This window comes from Lissotriton vulgaris, chromosome 1_1, assembly GCF_964263255.1.
Source record: "Lissotriton vulgaris chromosome 1_1, aLisVul1.2, whole genome shotgun sequence".
Lineage (NCBI taxonomy): Eukaryota > Metazoa > Chordata > Amphibia > Caudata > Salamandridae > Lissotriton > Lissotriton vulgaris.
The window spans coordinates 757,579,893-757,600,065 of NC_141685.1; the positions used below are offsets into that span (position 1 = coordinate 757,579,893).

General features: G+C 46.4%; 1 protein-coding gene across 1 annotated transcript in view; it reads right to left on the reverse strand.

Moving 5' to 3' along the window:
- SHCBP1L (SHC binding and spindle associated 1 like) overlaps positions 1–20,173 on the reverse strand; it is a 1,462,574-nt gene that overhangs the window by 527,615 nt on the left and 914,786 nt on the right. Inside the window, exon 7 of the mRNA XM_086936360.1 lies at positions 2,675–2,828. Within this exon, the coding sequence (XP_086792486.1) occupies positions 2,675–2,828 (154 nt within the window). The remainder of the gene's footprint in view (positions 1–2,674; positions 2,829–20,173) is intronic.

The following is a 20,173-nucleotide window of genomic DNA, read 5'->3' on the forward strand; positions in this document are numbered from 1 at the left end:
TTTCTGTTGAGAATGGCTGTACTGACTGACGTGACAATTTATCATAGCACCCTACAAGTCCCATAGCGTTATATGCTCTGAATCATACTAGACGTTATTAGGTCTAATGCATGGGACTTTGGACTGGATTTATATTTAGATGGGTGGCTCGCTTTCTGCCAGGGCAACAGACTAAATTACACCGTCGCTCTGACAGAGATGCCCCCAAGATGGCAGTAATTTCTAAAGCACTGGCAGAAACTGCTGCAAGTGCTTTTACCAGTTTGGTGCATGGCTCTATCAATATGACGAAGCCTTGCATCAAACTGTTTTCTTTTTTATTTAAAAAGAAAAACAGGATTTTCTTTTTGAAAATAAAAAACAAAATGCTGCCCTCACCATGGGAGCCTTCTCCCCTGACGAGGAAATATTTAGCAGTTCTCACTGTACCACTAGGGTTTTTATGACAGTGACAGGCAGTGAAAAATGACCTCGAAATTGGGTGGGTGGAATTAGAAGTCGGCCGCGCCGGCACTTACTCCACTGGGCCGTCAGATGGGTTTAATCACGGTGGCAACAGAGTTGTTTCTGCTGTGATGAAAACTATGGTCTGCCCGCATATAAATCAGGTGGGCTGACAATCATTTTGGCTAGGAGGGAACACAGTCGCCATTGCAAAGGAGTTCCCTCTCTGCCAACGTGTAAATTAGGTCCTTTGTCACAGTCTAACCGAATGAGGATGTGGGTCCAAACATTGATCTTTGCTCTGGCAGCTTGTATTTTGTTAGCAACTTTGGAGTGGCAAGCTTAGTAGTTGCTCCAGTGTCGAATTTTCCAGTGGTACAATGGAACTGTTGCTATGCTAGTGTAATCCTAGCAGCCTTAGGTTCGGAACACTTATCGTTGAAACTGATGTTCTCATATGGGGTATTCAACTTGATAGCTTCTCTCACCACCACTTTCTCAAATGTGGTAACAGCATACCCACCAGAGACATAGTGGAAAGCCAACATGTTGGAGAGATAGGCATGTGCAATGTAGACTCGGTGTCTATGACAGCTTTACAATTCTCCAAGGTCCTAGGCCTCTACTGAACTTCGGTTACTAAAAGAGGCTCATGTTGAATATTCACTGGAAGTAACACTGATGGAATGGAATGGAGTAGAGCACTTTTGTTGTAGGTGCACACTGTGGTGTTTAACACATTAAATGAATAAACAGGAAACTTGAAGAGCAGGTATGTGGGTATTTATTAACCTCATCCACGAAGTCCAAACGATCAACTGACTTCCAGAGAAGTCTACATTCTAAGTAAGAATCTCTTAATGGGATTCTATGAGTTAAAGGTACAAAACATTATGAAACATTTGCATGTTATCACACACACCTTGTCGCTGGTTAAGAAGCAGCCTTGTGACCATCAAAGTGTTAACAAGTCGACCTAGAATCTCCAAAGGATGTAACAAAGCTTAGAATGCATTGCCTGCTGGTATAAAGATGGCTGAAGGAGATCTCATTGGATGAAACATTGATGATGGTAATGTTCTGTTCGATGTTAAACTTTAATGCCTCGACATTGAATTATCTAACAAAAAATTAATCAACTTGAAAACAGTTCTCAATAGGCAATGGATATTTCAAAGTCAGATGTGCTCCTCGACATCAAACCTGCTTTCAATAGCAAACACAATAGTTTTCCCTGCCATCAACATTGACTGAGAGTGCTGGAAATGTTGATGCCACTTGTTGATGCCTTTCATCTCTCTCTGGATCTACCTTGGAAGGAGTCCTTCGAGGCTGAAAGTAGGTAAGCAGTAGAAAGGGTACCTTACTATGCCGCTCTGTCATGCTCTGTCTTAAGTTTCATGTTGGAAACTGTTGTCATTTTCTGCTTTCCTTTCAAATGGATTTGCTCTATGTCATTCACAATTCTTTTGGACATTTGTTTGCAGAATAGGCATCTCTCTATACAATAGAAGCCTGGGAGGAAGATCATTGAGAACATGAGTCATTTGCAGCCTCGGTTTATCTCACAGCCCGGGCCCTTACCAAAAAGAAAATACTTTTGCCGTATCTGTGACAGATGTAGAGTAAATAAGGACACAAACAATAATTCTTTAAGTGCGAAAAACTGAAGAGCCCACTATTCAGGAATCCTTTTAAAATAAGCCAGAAGCAAAACAACTATAGCAACTACAAGTACAATGCATGATGAAACTTGAAAGCTGCTGACACCTACAAGAGGCATTGTGAGATTTCAGCTTTCCATTGCTACGTATGGGTGAATATTTCCCATTTTTAGGTTTCTCCTTCAAAATACCAGTAACACAGTTAAGGATGTTGATGCAGGTTTTCTTTTAATTGCTTTAGATTTTGTTTGGCAATTACTTTTCAATATAAACATGGTATTTCTACATGTACTATATGATGTTTTGGGATTTCGTACAAGGCAAAACTATCAAAGTCTTTATGACTATAATAAAAGATCCTACAATACGTAAATAAAAGTGCCGGCGTTTTTAGTGTACATTTCAATATCACAATCAATCACAGATAATAACGCCCCTTGACAACCGATAGGCATGGCTCTAGCAGAAGGCACACCTTAAAAATATTTTCAGAATAGATATAAAAAAAATTCCCCAAAATATTCTGTAATACTGGACATGAATAAAGTCAAGTGTTAAGTACTAACCTTTAATGGTAATGTCATCAGTTAATAAAGCAAGTCCTACAGCCTGATACTCTCCTGGGAAAATGACAATGGTATCTCCACAATAGCAATTGTCCAGTGCTGTGTCCAAATGATCATGTTGCTGAAGTAGAGTATCAGCAGAAAAATCTTTAACCTAGATGACAAAAAATCAATAAATTAAAAAAATTGTAAAATGGCTTGTCAAAATATTCCGACGAATCGAACAGACAAAACCATGCATGCAAGGTGATTTTATTTTCAATTAAACCAGCAGTGTTAAATTGCAAAACATTGCCAGGGTTTAGATGATTGTTGAAAATAACAATCGAAGAATGCACAATTAGGATTTAATGCTTACTTATTCATTTCTTTACAGGTAAGACTGGAAACGCCACTTCCATATCATGGATATATTCATTAAATTAAATTAAACTTGACTCTTCAACACTCATTTAACACAGAGAAAACAACTGTCTCCTAATAACAAAACTCTGCCTGAGCACAGACACTATTTTGGGTTTATGGGTATACTTTTTTTACTGGAATATAAATGTATACAACCGGCCAAAACTCCCCTCCTTTTCTCAATTCTCAAGTCAAAATAAACTATAACCCAGGGCAGCTACAACTCTACTTAACAAGGAACATTAAAAAGTGGAGGGTGAAATACTTGAATTAATCTTTGCTAATGAAGTTACGTCCCAGCCCATCATTTATTTTCCTAATATTCCACTGGTTTCCTCTGTGTACTATGCTTGCACCATTCGGAGTAATTACAATGTACATTAAACATATGCTTCCTCTAGAGCATGGCCAATGGGCCAAACAGAAAAGGGGGCCTGGGTGCTCTGGCAGAAAAGAATCATGACTTTTATAGCGCATAAAACCTCTTAGGGGGCGTAACAATCAAAGTCATCCTGCCAGGCGAAGTAACTCCTAAAGGTCTCATCCACCCTACGCCTCTCGTTTTAACAGCATAATCTGTATGCAATGGACGCTTCCGCCACTTTCCAAACAGTTGGAGACTGCTGCTGGCACACAAAAAGGGAATTAGTCTCTTTGTGAGACATCTTTAACTAAGCCAGGTTGAAAATGCACCCCCCCCCCCCTTTTTAGGTCTCGACCTGCGAAAAACTGCGCACATGCGCAGGTGAGCTGGCAAGATTTAATGACAGAGTATTTTCCACTAGCGAGGCTAAGCCCCGCCCCTCTTTTACATTGGCTGGTGTCACCGTTCATACTAAACGGTGGCCAGCCATTGGAGAAGAGGTCCTAGGGACGTTCTTTTTTCTCTCTAAGCCAGACTGGCTTACTTGACTAATTGTGGCGTAAAAGGTTTCTTATCTTCTTTATGGATCCAGATGGCCCCCATAAAGAAGATAAGGAACCTTTTATGCCAGCAGGAGGTCAGGCGCTTGTCGGGCGCTTGTTTTTCTTTCCTTTTGGTATGATCGCAGCACCCTCGCTTTACTCTTGATGTTACATGTAAAGTGCAGAAGCCGCGATTATACCAAAATTAAACAAATAGAAAAACAGACATCTATTGCTTTACTTTTGGTATAATCGCGGCATCCGCACTTTACTACTAACATTAAGAGTAAAGCACGGGTGTCGCCATGATACCAAAAGTAAAGAAATAGATGCTTGTTTCTATTTCTTTACATTTGGTATCATCGTGGCACCCGCACTTTACTTGTAACATTAAGAGTAAAGAGAGGGTGCTGTGATGATACCAAAAGTAAAGAAATAGAAACAAACATCTAGTTCTTTACTTTTAGTTGTCAGTCGTTTAACACGCCAGGTTGCTGACACTTATATCAGCCTAAATATTGATTGCCAGCATTTTGGTCCGTAGAGATGCAAACCTAATAATTTCTCTTTGAGGCATGAAGGCTGTGAGAAGACGTGCACAGAATAATGTAGTCAAGCAATATTTTTATGGCAAGGTTATTGTCGAGAACGTTCATTTAACATGAACACTGCTGTGCGACGCAGCCACACTCAGCAGGCTAGGGGCATGACTGTCGACAGAATAGCCCATACGCATTGAAATTCAAGCGGCATAATTACATTATTTTAAAATACCTCGTCAGCGCACAGTGGCTTTGCATACGTCAAAACTAAAAAGCTTTCCTTCCTCTCTTGAAAGAGGAGGTGGGTGCTCTAATGAACCATGCGACCTCCCATAACTTATTTTAGACATTAGGCAACGCGAGCATGTGTTGCCCTTTTAAGAGAATTGATTGGAAGATTGGCGAAATTGGATATCACAGTGTTAAATAAAGGTTGAAGGCAATGCACGTGCGAACTACCGGCTGCTTTGTTTGGAGTCATCTGAATAATGTCACATAAGAGAGGGGGTACACAAGGCAAAAAATGTGGGGGACATGAGGTGCATGATATTTGTTTCAAGGTACTAGTTAACAACAAGAGAGTGAGGGTTTTTATACATGTAGCACTTTCAGTCCCCCAAACAAAGTAGTATAAACAACAAAAGAGTGTTACTTCTTTTCAAGAAGATAAATAGAGTAAAGTGAGCATGGGGAATCTTGCTAGATTCGGAAAAATGTCCTAGATTTTTAAGAAAGCCCTCACTCACCAACCTAGTTGGTGACATGCTTCATCATTGGCCCCACCGGGAGAGGCTGTATGTTTTCCCGGTGTGCTGCGACGCCAGAATTATTGCGGAGCTGGATTTTCTTTAGTGGAGGGTGAAAGTGTGATTAAGTGGTTTAAAAATGTCTAGATTGTGTTCCAAAATAACTATTAGATGGCCAATCTGACACGCTAAAAAAAGGGTGTGGGAAATCGGGCTAAATAAATTGCTCAGCTGTTTCCCATTAGGTGGGGTCGACATGTTTCTGCCATAGTGGTATGATTTACCCGACATTCATCAGGACCAATAGACTGAACCTCGGCGGTATGCGTGCGCTAAGGCCCACCCTGACCTGAGGACGTCAAAGTGAAAAAGTAGATGTAAAAAATGAAATCCAAGCTGCAAACGGGCTCAGCTCATGCCAGAGCACCATCTCACATAATTCCAAGCACTCTGCCTTCAGGATTGATAAGGCCTTCCATAGGAGTGACTGATAGAAATATATGTGTCCATTTTAGGGTTAGATATAGGGATACTATATCAAAAGCAAAGGGTGATTACACCACCTTGCCCCAGCTGATTGATCAGCCAGGTGTGTCAGATTTGGATGGCCAGCCAGGGGTGGCATAATACATGCTGCAGCCCCTGGTAGGCCCTGGGTGCACCTATGCCCTGGGTACCTAAGGTACACTGTACAGGGACTGATAAGGTGATTCAGTATCCAATTAGATATGTACCTAGAGTACATGGAATCCATTTTACAGAGAGAGCAGTGGGCCTGGGGTCCTGAATGGCAGGGTCCCATGTCAACTAAGTCGAAAAACCAGCAAAACACCAGGCAAAAAGTTGGGGTCAACCATAGTCAGATATCCACCTTCCTACAAGAGGGACCTGCTGTGCATTCTGGGATACTGGGAGAAGTTCTGGAAAGTTCTCTTAAAGGCACAGTAACCTATTTAAGCCACATAATGGCAGCCTAAGGGGCTTGCCTGTCCATGCCTTCCTCTCTATCATTCCAGAGTCTTTTACTGGTAGAGGCAAGTTTCTCTATGGAAGAAACTGGGCAGGCTGTGTTGTGTGTGGTTTTGTTTGGTGGAATTTCTAGTTGAAGTACTGGACAGTGTAGCCTGTGGATATAGGCTGCATTATTTGTCTTTAGATTCTCTCTTAAGTGTCTTTGCAGTTCTGCATGATTTGACAACTTAAGAGATTATTTTTGATTGCCGGGGTCCACGCACATGGGCGGGACTATTCACTAGATTATGACTATGCACAGAGATCCCCTACTACAGAACCATAGACCGTATTTAAAAGACCGAAAGGTAGCTGAAAACTGGTCTGAAAGAAAAAGATGGCGTAGGACAGCCTGTCCAACCGCCGCATCCTATTGACATGCAGATTGAAGGCAGTAATGTCTTGTGAAAGTGTGGACATTTTTCCATGTTGCAGCACAACAGATATTTTCTAGAGTCACTCCAGTAAACAAAGCTGTGGGCGCTGCCACAGTTCTTGTGAAGTGGGTTTTGACTTTTCTTAGCAATGGCCTGTTAGAATTGTCATGACAGAAATGGATTGTAGATGCTATCCATCTGGCAATTGTGGCATTTGTGACTGCAGTTCCCAGAGTAGCTTGTCTGTAAGCCACAAACTGGTCGGATTTTCTAAAGGTCTTTGTTCTTTGTAGATAGAACTTTAAACATCTTTTGACGTCAAGAGAATGTAAGGCTCTCTCCGCTGGTGTAAACGGATTTGGAAAGAAAGTCCGTAATCTCACCGGTTCATTGAGGTGAAACTGTGACGGCACTTTAGGTATAAATGTAGGATTAGTCCGGAGGGTCACATAATCCGGAGAGAAATGTAAAAATGGTTCCTTTATAGTGTAAGCCTGAATTTCACTCACTCTTCTAGCAGATGTTAGAGCTAGAAGTAAAGCAACTTTCCACGTGAGAAACTTGAGCAAGGCCCATTAACTGCGTGCGGACAGTGTTTCGTTCCCAGTCCAGTGAAGGAGGCCGCACCGGAGGAAATGTTTGCAAAAGACCTCTCATTAATACTTTGATGAATGAGTATGAACATAAAGAAGGAAGCTCAGCACATTTTCTGAATCTGGAAAGTGCGGCTAAATGGATCTTAACTGATGAAAAAATGAGTCCAGACCTAGCCTGATGTAGCAAATAAGGGAGAATTTGTTGCGCAGGAGCTTCTATCGGGTGAACCTTGTTAGCCTCACACCAACAGCAAAACATCTTCCAATTTAGATGGTAAGTCTTAATTGAGCTCTGATTTAGTTAAGATGTCACGATAGTCCTGAGGGACGTCAAGGTCCTTTAATACTAGAAAATCAGGAGCCATGCGTGTAAATTTAGAGAGTGAGGGCCTGGGTGAACCACCTGCCCCTTGTTCCTCGACAACACTGTGGGTGTTGGAAGAAGACGGATCGGATGGTCCTGGGATAGTAACAGCAGTTCTTGGAACCAGTACTGACGTGGCCACCGGGGTGCAATAAGGATGAGACAGCAGCCCACCAACTTCCTCTTGCGTAACCCTCTCGGGATTAGAGATATTGGGGGTAAAGAGTAAGCACAAATCCCTGACCATCACATGGACAGGGCATTCCCCCTTGATCCATGTTGAGGATATCTACTGGCGTAAAATTGGCATTTCTTGTTGTGCTTCGTTGCGAACAAATCCAATGTCGGCTTGCCCCAAGTTTGTAACACTTTGTTCACTTGAGTGTGCTCTAGCTCCCACTCGTGACAGTCCGATAGTGACCTGCTGAGCGTGTCCGCCAGGGTATTTTGGAGGCCTCTGACATGTTCCGCTTTGAGGGTTAGGTTGTGAAGTGTAACCCATTCCCACAATTCTTGAGCCTCTTTTGACAAAGTTGTCGATCTTGTCTCTTCTTGCTTGTTCACGTAAAACATGCTGGTGGTATTGTCGGTTCGAACCCGTACCGATGAACCCGCAATACTTGGAAGGGAAGCTTGCTGTGACAGAAAAATCGCTTGTAATTCCAGGCTGTTGATATGTTGTTTTCTGTACTCTTGAGACCACTTGCCTTGTATCTGTAAATCCTGGAGATGACCTCCCCATCCTACCATGGAGGCATCTGTTGTCAGAACAAAATCTCGGACATCCTGTATGAAAGTGAGTCCTTCTGCTAGATTGGCTATTTGTGACCATCAATGGAGAGCGTTCACCATGCGTGGTGTGACCTTGATGTTGTCGTTGAAGGAACTCATGGCTTGCTGCCACTGAAGGTGCAGTTCATCCTGTAGAGGTCTCATTCTGAGTCATGCCAGCAGGATGAGATTTATGGCCGAAGAGCACATCCCCAGGAGCGAAGCGAACAAACTGAATTTCTTTTTGACATCAGAGTTGCTAGCTTTTGAAGACGAACCTGTCGTTCGTGAGATGAGAATGCCTTGCACTGGACTGTGTCCAGAAGGGCTCCGGGAAATGGAAGAACTTGCATTGGACATAACTGGGATTTGCTTTTGTTCACAGTTAATCCCAGAGAGTTGAAAAGATGAAGAGACGATGCAGTGGCAATCTTTACTGCTTGCACCGAAGGACCTTTGATTAACCAATCGTCCAAATACGGGAATACCTGGATTCCCCGGGATCCTAATGCTGCTGCTACAGGAGCTAGGCACTTTGTGAAGATCCTTGCAGCCGATTTTAGTCTAAACGGGAACACTTTGAACTGATAATGGGCGCCAGCCACAGTGAAGCGGAGATATTTGCGAACTTTGGAATGGATTGGGATGTGGAAGTAAGCATCTTCCATGTCCAGCAAAGCCAAAAAATCTTCCTCGTTTAGGCAACCTAGGATCTCTGAAAGCGTGACCATGCAAAATCCTTGTTTTTGAGGAATCTGTTCAGGTTGCAAAGGTCTAAGATTGGTCGCCATTCCTCGGATTTCTTTTTGATCAGGAAAAAACGAGAATGGAAACCTGTCAGTTTCTGATGTGCTGGGACCTTCTCTATAGCATTCTTGAGGAGCATTGATAAATCTTCCTTGAACAATAAGTGAAGACGAGGGGGAGGGGGTCCCTTGAGGAGTGGTAGGTGGCTTTGTGACAAATTGTAGGGTATGTCTGTTGTTTACCAGGTCTAGAACCTATTGATCAGAGGTAATTTCTCACCACTTGTCCACAAATGATGAGACTTTCCCGCCCACGGGAATGGGAAGAGGTGTGATTGGCGCCCTGCGGAGATCACTGTCTCTGTTAGAGTCTCGCCCTTGATTTTGCGATCGTTTCCGCCCTCCCTGGCGAGAGAAACCAGAAGCATTGGATTGCCGGTATGAAGATTGATAATTCTGTCCATATTGGGGCTGGTATTGTCTGTTCTGCTGGGTCTGGTATCCTCCTCTAGAGGAAAACCACGCCCCCTAGCGCCTCTGAAGGTTCCACTTTTGTATTGCAACGAGCCCAAGGATCTTGCAGTATCCGTATTGGTTTTTATTGCCTGGAGGGCTTCATTGATGTGTTTTCCGAACAACAATTTGCTATCGTGGGCCATGTCTAATAATTTTGTCTGGACCTCCGGTCTGAAAGTGGTAGCTTTAAGCCAACCCTGGCGTCTGAGTACTGCTGCCCCAGCTAGTTGTCTGAAATGTGTATCAACAATGTCCAGTGCGCAATCTATTGTTTCAGATGTCGCACGTTCTCCAACCAGTAAGATTTTCTATGCTTCCTGTCTTCTGTCCTAATGAATGAGGTCAAGCAGCCCAGCCATATCTGACCACATATGGCGGTCATAAGGCCCTATGATCGCTAGGGAGTTAGCTGCCCTGATGAAAGCAGCTGCCATAGTTGAAAACTTCTTCACAATCAGATCAAGACGGCGCCCCTCCTTGTCCGGCAGTGTAGTAATGGGAGTTGCCGGGTTCTTAGATCTTTGTTGGGCAGCCTGGGAGATGACGGAATCTGGCCAAGGGTGTCCAATGAGACAGGATGGACTATTGGCCGGAGCACGATACTTCTTATCTATCCGTGGAAGTACTGCAGGCACAGATGCAGGAGTTTTCATGATCTTGATACCTTTGTTCCATATATAATCAATTATAGGAACGTACCAGGTAATTTTCCTGGATTCCTCTTTAAAATCGTGAAGGAAACATTCTGTTTGTTCAATAGTGACTGATAGTTGAAATCTAGCAGCAGCTTGCTGCATGAGATTGTAATATCCTCCTATATACTCTGGTGGTAAATCAGATGGCAGAGGAGTCGGGGTGAAGGGATAGGGATAATGTAAGAATCCCAAGGATCAACATGAGGGTTCTCTGGCAATTCACCTTCTTCAACTTCCTCATCAGAGGATGTATCTTGACCCTGATGAGGGTCCGGGGGCTGTTGTTCCTGAGGAGGGTCTGTAAATTGAGGTGGTGTGACCGGAGCGTCAGGTGGAGGTAAAGGATCCAGAACTGTCACAGGAGGAGGTGGCGTTTGAGGAATAACCTGCTGCAGGGGAAACCGCTGTCCATAATCTGCAAGCAAGTTAAGTCCTGAATATGATTTGGAGGCAGATGGCTGGTCTCAGACTGGCGAGCTTGCCTATGATATACTGTATGATGCGGGGCGACCATGTCCTCTTGATAATATTGTTAGTTGTAATCCTCCTCGTCCTCGTCATCCTGACATTTGATGTGCAGCTCAGAAGGATGATGAGGTATGTCAAATGGTCCTTCATCTTCCTCATCGTCATAATCATCATCCTCTTCCTCCGCATGTTTCCAGGAGATGCGACGGAGTAAGAGGTGACATTTTGCAATCGTCATCTCTTTGAAATGTTTTGACTTGAAAGCTCCTAGAAAGAATAGGCGTTGAATGAGATGGAAACACAACCAAAGCCTTAGGTAAAGCCACTGTTGATGGTATGGTAGTCGATGAGCCCTCCGTCGATGGACTTGTCATCGACGGGCTCTTTTCTAGTGTCGTCGATGGGATCATCGTCGACATGCTTGCCGTCGACTGGTTCATCGTCGACAGGTTCGACGTCGACGAGTTCATCGTCGACGGACTTGGGATCTTCGACGACGGGACAGTCGTTGACGGGACTGTAGGAAGGTGGATATCTGACTATGGTTGCCCCCAACTTTTTGCCTGGTGTTTTGCTGGTTTTTCGACTTAGTTGACCTGGGGCCCTGCTATTCAGGACCCCAGGCCCACTGCTCTCTCTGTAAAATGGATTCCATGTACCTTAGGTACATATCTAATTGGATACTGAGTCCCCTTATCAGTCCCTGTACAGTGTACCTTAGGAACCCAGGGGATAGGTGCACCCAGGGCCAACCAGGGGCTGAAGCATGTATTATGCCACCCCTGGCTGGCCATCCAAATCTGACACAACTGGCTGCACGACAGCTGGGGCAAGGTGGTGTAATCACCCTTTGCTTTAGATATAGTATTCCTATATCTAACCCTAAAAGGGACACATATATTCCTATCAGTCACTCCTATGGCAGGCCTTAACAATCCTGAAGGCAGAGTGCTTGGAATTATGTGAGATGGTGCTCTGGCATGAGCTGAGCCCATCTGCAGCTTGCGGAACCAAGTCCTAATAGCTGTTCCATGATAACGCGTACCATATACTCTTAAGTGCATTATAATCCTTGCGGTTATTTGCCAACTCTGGTATTGCTTTATCAAAACATGTCGAGTAAGGTGTCATACGAATTGGAATACTAACCCCTCGCCAATTCTGGCGACGGGGTTAGCATTCCACCCTTCTAGAGGGACACGACATGTATGTAACTGTGAACCCCGGTTAAAGTTAACTCAAGCCTCAGCATCACAAAATGGATGCTGCCACCACAGACAAGTCTGACCCCCTGCTGCTGGGAGTCCTTCCAGCGAGGAGAGCTCGGACAAAGGGTTTCCTGTCGGGGGCGGTGCTAGCACCATCCCAGACAGGATTTTGTGTATCCCAGGTAGGCAGGGATGAGAGGAAGGTGACTGCAAGTTACACCCCGGTGCTCACTGTGCATATGCCGGCTCAAACCAGTTCCAGGGGCAGCCCAGCACCTGAGCTGGGGAGAGACCGGACAAAGGAGAGGGGTGTAACCACCCCCCTCCTGGTCCCACCAATGGGCAGGACCTAGTCGCGTGCCAGCCCCTTTTCTTAGGATAAAGGTAGGAGAGGGCCCCCTTCCCAAATTAGATAATCTTGAATCTTGAACTACTTTCCACGAAAGGAAATCTTGACATTCTCTGAAGACTCTCCCTTGTGGCTAAGGAGTAGCCACCCTGCACCCGCAGGCACCACCTAAGCATTTGCGATTTGCAGCACGTCCATCCTCCAGATCAAGACTGACCAGCTCGACGAGACCCGGATTCCCTGCCATCTCTGACCTCTACCTTCATCATCAGCCCAGCTGAGATTCGTGGGTGTGACGAGACCTTAGGTACCGGCCATCTTCAAAACCTGCACGACGCTTAACCAGCACGACCGCCGAGGGATCCTCGAGTGAGTGCACTGGGGTTTGAGAAGCCCCAACCCAGAGCAGCTCCAGCACCGAAGTCCAGCCCCCCAGCATCCACGAGATCTGCATGGGGCCCTTCTGCTCCGTCGCTGCTTGCCACGTTGTCCGGTCACTTGCCCGTTGGCTAGTGACCCTCCTGACGACATATCACGACGTTTTCACCGCTGGTCTGGTTGCTTCAGACTGGCCCTTGCTCCCTTCCAAAAGAGGAGCACCCCGGACCCTTCTGGTCCACTCCAGACGCCATCTTGACTCCACTGCGTGGGCTTGCCTTTGCCAAGGTTTGTTGCTCCAATCTTGGATACAGCATCGCCGACAGCAGACATCCTCGTGGGACAGCTCGCACCTCCAGCCTGGTCGCCGACAACGCCTCCTGGCCCGTGTAGCAGCAGAGTCCAGCGTCGCCCACTCACCTGATCGCGGTGACCTCATCCGGTGCCATCCTGGTACCCACACAATCACTGGCTATTGATTAAGAACTGAGTCCCCTCTGCTTTCAGGTCGTCTCCATCACCGATCCAGCCTTGGATCACACCGAACATCTTCACTGGTCGCCTGCCAGCAACATCTTCTTTCAGGCTCCATAGACTACAACGAGGATTCCCGACGTCATTTGAACCCTATGCAGCCGCAGCCGCTGGGCTAGGTAACCCGAGCATTTCGGTGCTCCAACGCAGGTTCACTATCCAAGGGTCCAGATCCTTTTTCGTTTTTAGTCTACCTAGTCGGATTCGTCCGGAAACAGTAACTTTAGAATTACTAGCATCCATAGACTTTGTCCCGCATCCCGCGTGAGAGTGCACACTCTGCACCCGAGTTCCCTAGGCCTCCTGCTCCCAACCTAAGAGTTCAGTAGTGTAGTCCTAGCAGTCCTGAAGCCTCTGGATCTCACCTGCTAGTATTTCGCATTTCACTTTTAGAGTATATGGTTTTTCGTGCCCCTCGGGCATTTGTGTAAATTGTGCAACTTGTAGTATTTTCGTAAGAGTTTTGTATTGTGCTTAGCTCCCTGACTCATAAAGAGTTCAGGGTAGACTTGTTATTAATAAATATACTTTATTTTTATAACTGTAGGAAGGTAGATACCCGACTATGGTTACCCCCGACTTTTTGCCTGGTGTTTTGCTGGTTTTCCGACTTAGTTGACCTGGGGCCCTGCCAATCAGGACCCCAGGCCTACTGCTCTCTCTCTAAAATGGATTCCATGTACCTTAGGTACATTTCCAATTGGAACTGGGCCACCTTATCAGACCCTGTAACTCAGGGCATAGGTGTACCCAGGGCCTACCAGGGGCTGAAGCATGTATTGTGCCACCCCTGGATGGCCATCTAAATCTGACACAACTGGCTGCACGACAGCTGGGGCAAGGTGGTGTAATCGCCCTTTGCTTTAGATATAGTATCCCTATATCTAACCCCGAAAATGGACACACAGATTCCTATCAGTCACTCCTATGGCAGGCCTTGACAATCCTGAAGGCAGAGTGCGTGGAATCGTGTGAAATGGCGCTCTGGCATGAGCTGAGCCCGTTTGCAGCTTGCGGAACCAAGTCCCAATGGCTGTTCCATGATAACGCGTACCATATACTCTTAAATGCTAACTTCGGTATCGCTTAATCAAAACATGTCGAGTAAGGTGTCATACGAATCGGGATACTGACCCCTCACCAATGCTGGCGACGGGGTTAGCATTCCACCCTTCTAGAGGGACACGACATGTACGTAATTGTGAACCCCGGTTAAAGTTAACTGAAGCCTCAGCTCCACAAAATGGATGCTGCCACCACAGACACGAGTCTGACCTCCTGCTGCTGGGAGTCCTTCCGGCAAGTAGAGCTTGGACAAAGGGTTTCCTGTCCGGGGCGGTGCTCGCACCATCCCAGACAGGGTTTTGTGTATCCTGGGTAAGCAGGGCTTTACAGGAAGGTGACTGCGGAGTGGCACCCCGGTGCTCACTACGCATCTGCTGGCTAGAACCAGTTCCAGGGGCACACCAGCCCCTGGCCTGGGGAAAAGTTCGGCATGGGAGAGGGGTGTAACCACCCCCCTTCCTGGTCCCACCCCTAGAACAGGACCTTGTCGCGTACCCACCCCTTTCTTTAGGATAAAGGCAGGAGCGGGGACCCTTCCAATTTAGATCTTTGAATCAAGAAACTACTTTCTACGAAAGGAACTCTCGACTTCTTCTCAAGATTTCTCCCTTGTGGCTAAGGAGTAGTCACCCTGCATCCGCAGGCACCATCTAAGAACTCTGCGGTTTGCTGCACGTCCTTCCTCAGGAATCCGACTGCCCAGCTCGACGAGAACCGGCTTTCCCTGGCACCTCTGACCTCTACCCACATCGTCAGCTCAGCTGAGATCTGTGGGTGCGACGAGACCTCGAGGGACCGGCCATCATCAGAACCTGCACGACTTCTAAACCAGCACGACCGCCGAGGGATCCTCTGGTGAGTGCTTTGGGGTCCGAGAAGCCCCGACCCTGAGCAGCTCCAGCATCGAAGTTCAGCCTCCCTGCATCTCCACGATCTGCGTGGGGCCCTTCTGCTCTTTGCTGCTCATCACGTTGTCTGGCTACTAGCCCGCTGGCTTGTGGCCTTCTCGACGACGCCCGACAACAACGCTGTGGGTCTGGTTGCTCCAGACTGGCCTTTGCTCTCTTCTGAAAGAGGAGCACCCCGGACCCTCCTGGTCCACTCAAGACGCCATTTTAGGTCCACCACGTGGCCCTGAATTTGCCAAGGCTTGTTGCCCCAATCCTGGGCCCAGCGACGCCGACAGCATCAACCTTCGTGGGACAGCTTGCACCTCCATCCTGGTCGCCGACAACGCCTCCGGGTCCGTGAGACTGCAGAGCCTAGCGTCGCCCACTCACCTAGTCGAGGTGACTATCATCAGGTGCCCTCCTGGTACCCTCTGACTACTGGCTAGTAGTTACGAACTTGGTCCCCTCTGCTTTCAGGTGTCATCGATCTCTGATCCAGGCTTGGATCTCTTCGAACTATCTCCACTGGTCGCCGGCCAGCAACTCCTTCATTCCGGCTCCTGGTTCGTCAGCGAGGACTCCCGACGTCTGTAAAGACTTATGCAGCCGCAGCCCCTGGGCTAGGTAACTTCGGCATTTCGGTGCCCGCATAGCCTCATTATCTAAGGGTCCAGAGTCACTGTCGCCCGAGAACACTAAACTTTCCGTGCCCTCGGGCATTTGTGCACTTGAAGTATTTTCCTAAGAGTTTTGTTGTGTGCTTAGTACCCTGTCCTCATAAAGAGTACAGGGCTGTTGTGATTCTAATAAATACACTGTATATTTTCATAACACTTGTGTGGTGTCCTTTCACTTGGTGTTCAAGGGGTAAATGTGATGGTAAAACAGCTGGCTTAACACGCCCTCTAGAGTTTAGCCTAAAGACTGCTTTTGTCCACGCTACTAGGATAGCTGGTCTATAAGGTTGACTTACAACCAATCATCAATAAGGGTCGTTTGGAATGATACACAGTGATCACTAGAAAAGTGAGCACTATATATCAGGCCAACTTCTCACAGGGACAGTCGTCGACGATGTAGTAGGCAATTACGTCTTCGTCGATGATACATGTCTCGCCGACAGTGGAGAAGTCTGAAGAGACTGTGCAAACCCAGAGGAGGTTAAGGGAGAACTCTGAAAAGGGCCAGAAGTAGAGTGGGAGGATTTAAGGTGTTTTCTCCCCTCACTTGAACTGTCCTGGGATCTAGCTCTCTTGCTGGAAGTTGAGGCTCTATCATAATCCTCAGCCGAAGAAGATTTAAGCCACAACAGGACTCTTGCCTCCCTATCCCTGAGAGTTTTAGGAGGGAAGGCACGGCAAATTTTGCAATCTTTTGCCTCATGTTTAGGATAGAGGCAGTAGATGCAGTCCTTATCTTGGTCGTCAACATGGACTCTCTTCTTGATGCAGGTTCTGCATGGCTTGAACAAGGCCTTCTGGTGTGACATGAAGAATCAAGGATATTGTGGTGCAAAACTAAATACTTATAAGGTCCAAAAAGCGAGACCTATTGGCTATGCCAATGCTTTTTTTTTTATAACTGGTCTGCTCTTACTCAGTGTCTCCACTCTATGTAAACCATTCCCTGTTCTTGGAATCGAGGCACTAAGGTCAGAGGCCTTTTGCTGCCAAGCCTATGGAATACATGGACTTTTACAGATCTGAGCTGTCACTGTCACTGTATAACTGTAATTGAGTGCTTCAGTTCAGTTCTAGGCTTACACCTAAGTAAGTGGGAGCGACCTGTTCAGAAGGCAGGCCTGTGCAAACAATAAATGATGTATTGGTTGATAAAGGGGACGGCCAAGTGCGGCGTAGGTGCTTGCATTTCGTACTGTTTGCCAGGATCCTGAGCGTCAACGATCCTTTAATTGCAGAAAGTGCATTGTGCAATTACCGTCCAGAATGAGATTGGGCTATTCCTCAACTTGTCTGTTCAGGTCAACCAGCCACACAACTTTCATACTCGAGCATTCTATTGTAGTGTTGATATAGCGCCCTGTATATCTAATCGTGCCTCACAGCGCTTTGGTTTGTAATATGACCCTGAGGTTGTGCATGGTTAGTATGGTGTGGGTTATTAGTTGTCTGTCTCGTGCCTGTATGCTGGGCCACTGGGATGAAGCGGTTCTGTGGTGTTTTATTAATATGGATTTGCCACATAATTTCTCATCCCAGCCTTTATACCCTAGTAGAACCTTGGCATATTCACATGACAAAGAAGAGTGCTCTACACACATAAATCTTCTATTGTAGACCACCCCTTTTTTGTTATTTGTTATGATGATGATCCTCCGTCAACTGCATAATCTGCTGATTTTAACCAAACTCTTTTTCTAGCTGAAACGGATCTAGTTTCTAAAAACACGGCGATACTGGTCCTGCACAGGGATAGCCCATCGCAAAGGCTTACTAGTCACCTTTCAGTTGCTGATGGCTGTATTTTGACGTTCAGCTGCTACCAATAAGATGAAATCTTTGCCCAGGTAGCGTAATGTGTAAAGGAACAAATTAAGTAATATTATTGTGTCACATCTTCAAATTTCTTGCAATATTTAGGCAACCCTGCTGCATAATTTAGTCCTCCGTGCCACATAATTTCAGTGATTTTGCCACGTAACGCAGCACATGTTGCGATAGTATTACTGGTTAATTTTGACTTTTAAACACGCTAGCACTGTCGGGGCAAAGGCCTCGCTGCATTAGTAACCGTTTAACTCAAGTACAGCTGAAGGCAATCAAAAGGTGTCTGCGGAGGGCTGTGCAATACTCCTCAATGCGTGATGGATTCTGTTTCAGATTTTACCATATATGTATTGGGTGATGGCTTGTATGGCAAATCCATAATTATGCAGAAACCGCCACATCAGCAGAATCTTATAATTCTAGTGGCCCCGATTGCAGAGTGGTTCGACTTTGCCGAGGCTCGACTCATGACCTGCAAGGTCACTGATTTTGGTCGTGGCTTGAGTGATCACCCGAGGGGATTGCTTGTTTTTTTTTTTCCATTGTAGGTTTTCGGACAGGTTGTTTTGCGCAGAGCACATCCTTAGATTGTCCAGTCAAGCTTGTCTTGCTTGAGTGGTAGTTACTGATCCTTACATTTCCTTCGGTTCTTGAGGCACAACAGTGTTTTGCCCAGGATTACACGTTTTGTACATGAGGCTGGGATTAGGTTTATCCGTGTTATAGTGCATCTCCGTATAGAATGGTGTAGGAAGTATTTCTGTTGACTAGATGAAACTACCTCCCTGCCCAGCGCAAATCCCATCCGCATTATTTTTGGTGGAAACATACTTTTGATGGAGTGCGACCTGTTGTGCTTAATACGCACGACGCCCCCCCCACCCTGCATAGGATGCAACATGCAGCACGCTACGTGGGGGGGGGGGATGTCTTCTTAGCAGGTGTTGACAGAGTACAGTCTTTATTCTGAAGCAGCCCCTCCCCCAACACACTCATGGGTGCCCCCCCCACCCACAGAGGTGTGCGATGTTTGCCTCAAACACATAATGTACTGGCACGCGCTGGCTGCCTGAACACCCGGGGGGTTGGAGGGTGGGGGAATCCATTGGCATGGCAACCGGGGAGGTGGCATGACTCAAGGGAAAACAAACAGGATGACTGCCATATTTTGCAACAAACAGTATGATTGCCAAGACGCTGGCTGCGACTTAAGAGCACTCACGGTGAAGTCAGCCAAAGGCTGAAATGGATTGTCCGTTGCTCCATGCTATAGTGGGCAGAAGAATGTGAATGCCACACTAGATCCATTAAGAGGGCTGGCACATAGCCTATAGAAATAAATCACACACACAAACTAAAATCAAAAGTTGTTGGGAAATGTCAGAGCTAAAAAAAACAAATAAAACAACGTGAGCACTCTTTTTCAGCAATTACAAACTAAAGCAAACCGAAACACACTCTTTTCTCAATAAAGCAGCTCAGCAGGACAAAGGCGCTGGGCCAGGCATCAATAAAGCACAAACGTAGTTATTGTTTGCTGTTTGCGTTGCAGCAGGTGCTCAACCCGCTAAGCAAGCTTATTAGCTGGTGTAAGGAAGGGCTGTAAAAGGCTGGCAGCTCCTAAAAATATGCCCTGCTCAGACAGAGGCCAGGTTGTATGTTTCTGAGAATGTGGCAGCGGGTGCCGCGTGGCTGCGCGCATTAGATCTGTGTGTTGCCGGGCGCGAGTGACAGGGCAAACGGTGGGCAGCGCTAGATCGAGGAGGAATAATGTTCACGAGCGGTGCTTTGAGGCAAACTCTTTTATGAATGAGCCCAAGACAGTGCTGCCAGTAGCCTTGGTGGAGCTGATGGGACATCTCCAAAGATCTGTGGTGTGAGTGTCTGCTGCACATGTATTACGCACCTACAAGAGCAGAGTAAAGAGTGCACGTCAACGGATGTGTGTTCTGTGACCCAGACTGGAGGAAACCTGCACTTTATAAATTAAGCAGGACTGGGAGCCCAACGGGCAGGGGGCGGGGGAGGAGTGAAGTAAACCCCCCATGATATTGTCAGTGCCTGCAGTGCTGCACACATCACAGCCTGGTGCTGGGCCACTGTGCTGAATGCAAGGCATATCATTGGCTCCGGGGCGGGAGGGGTTTGGAGATGTTCTTAGGATGTGGAACATTCACTCCACTTGCCCAGATCTTTGATCCTATCATGCGCAAGACTTGTTTTACAAACCACAAGAGCTCTTACTGGAAATGGTGTAGGTATAACCTCCTGGGGAAGGCGGCTGGACGGCCTGCTCTTGTGCTTGCGACCATGTAATATGCTTAGCAAAACTCGGAACAAGAACTTTAAAGTAACAATAGACTCTGTGCCGATGGGCAGTCCTGCAGTTCCCCCAGGGCACAAGCAGGCATCCACTTCTGTCAAG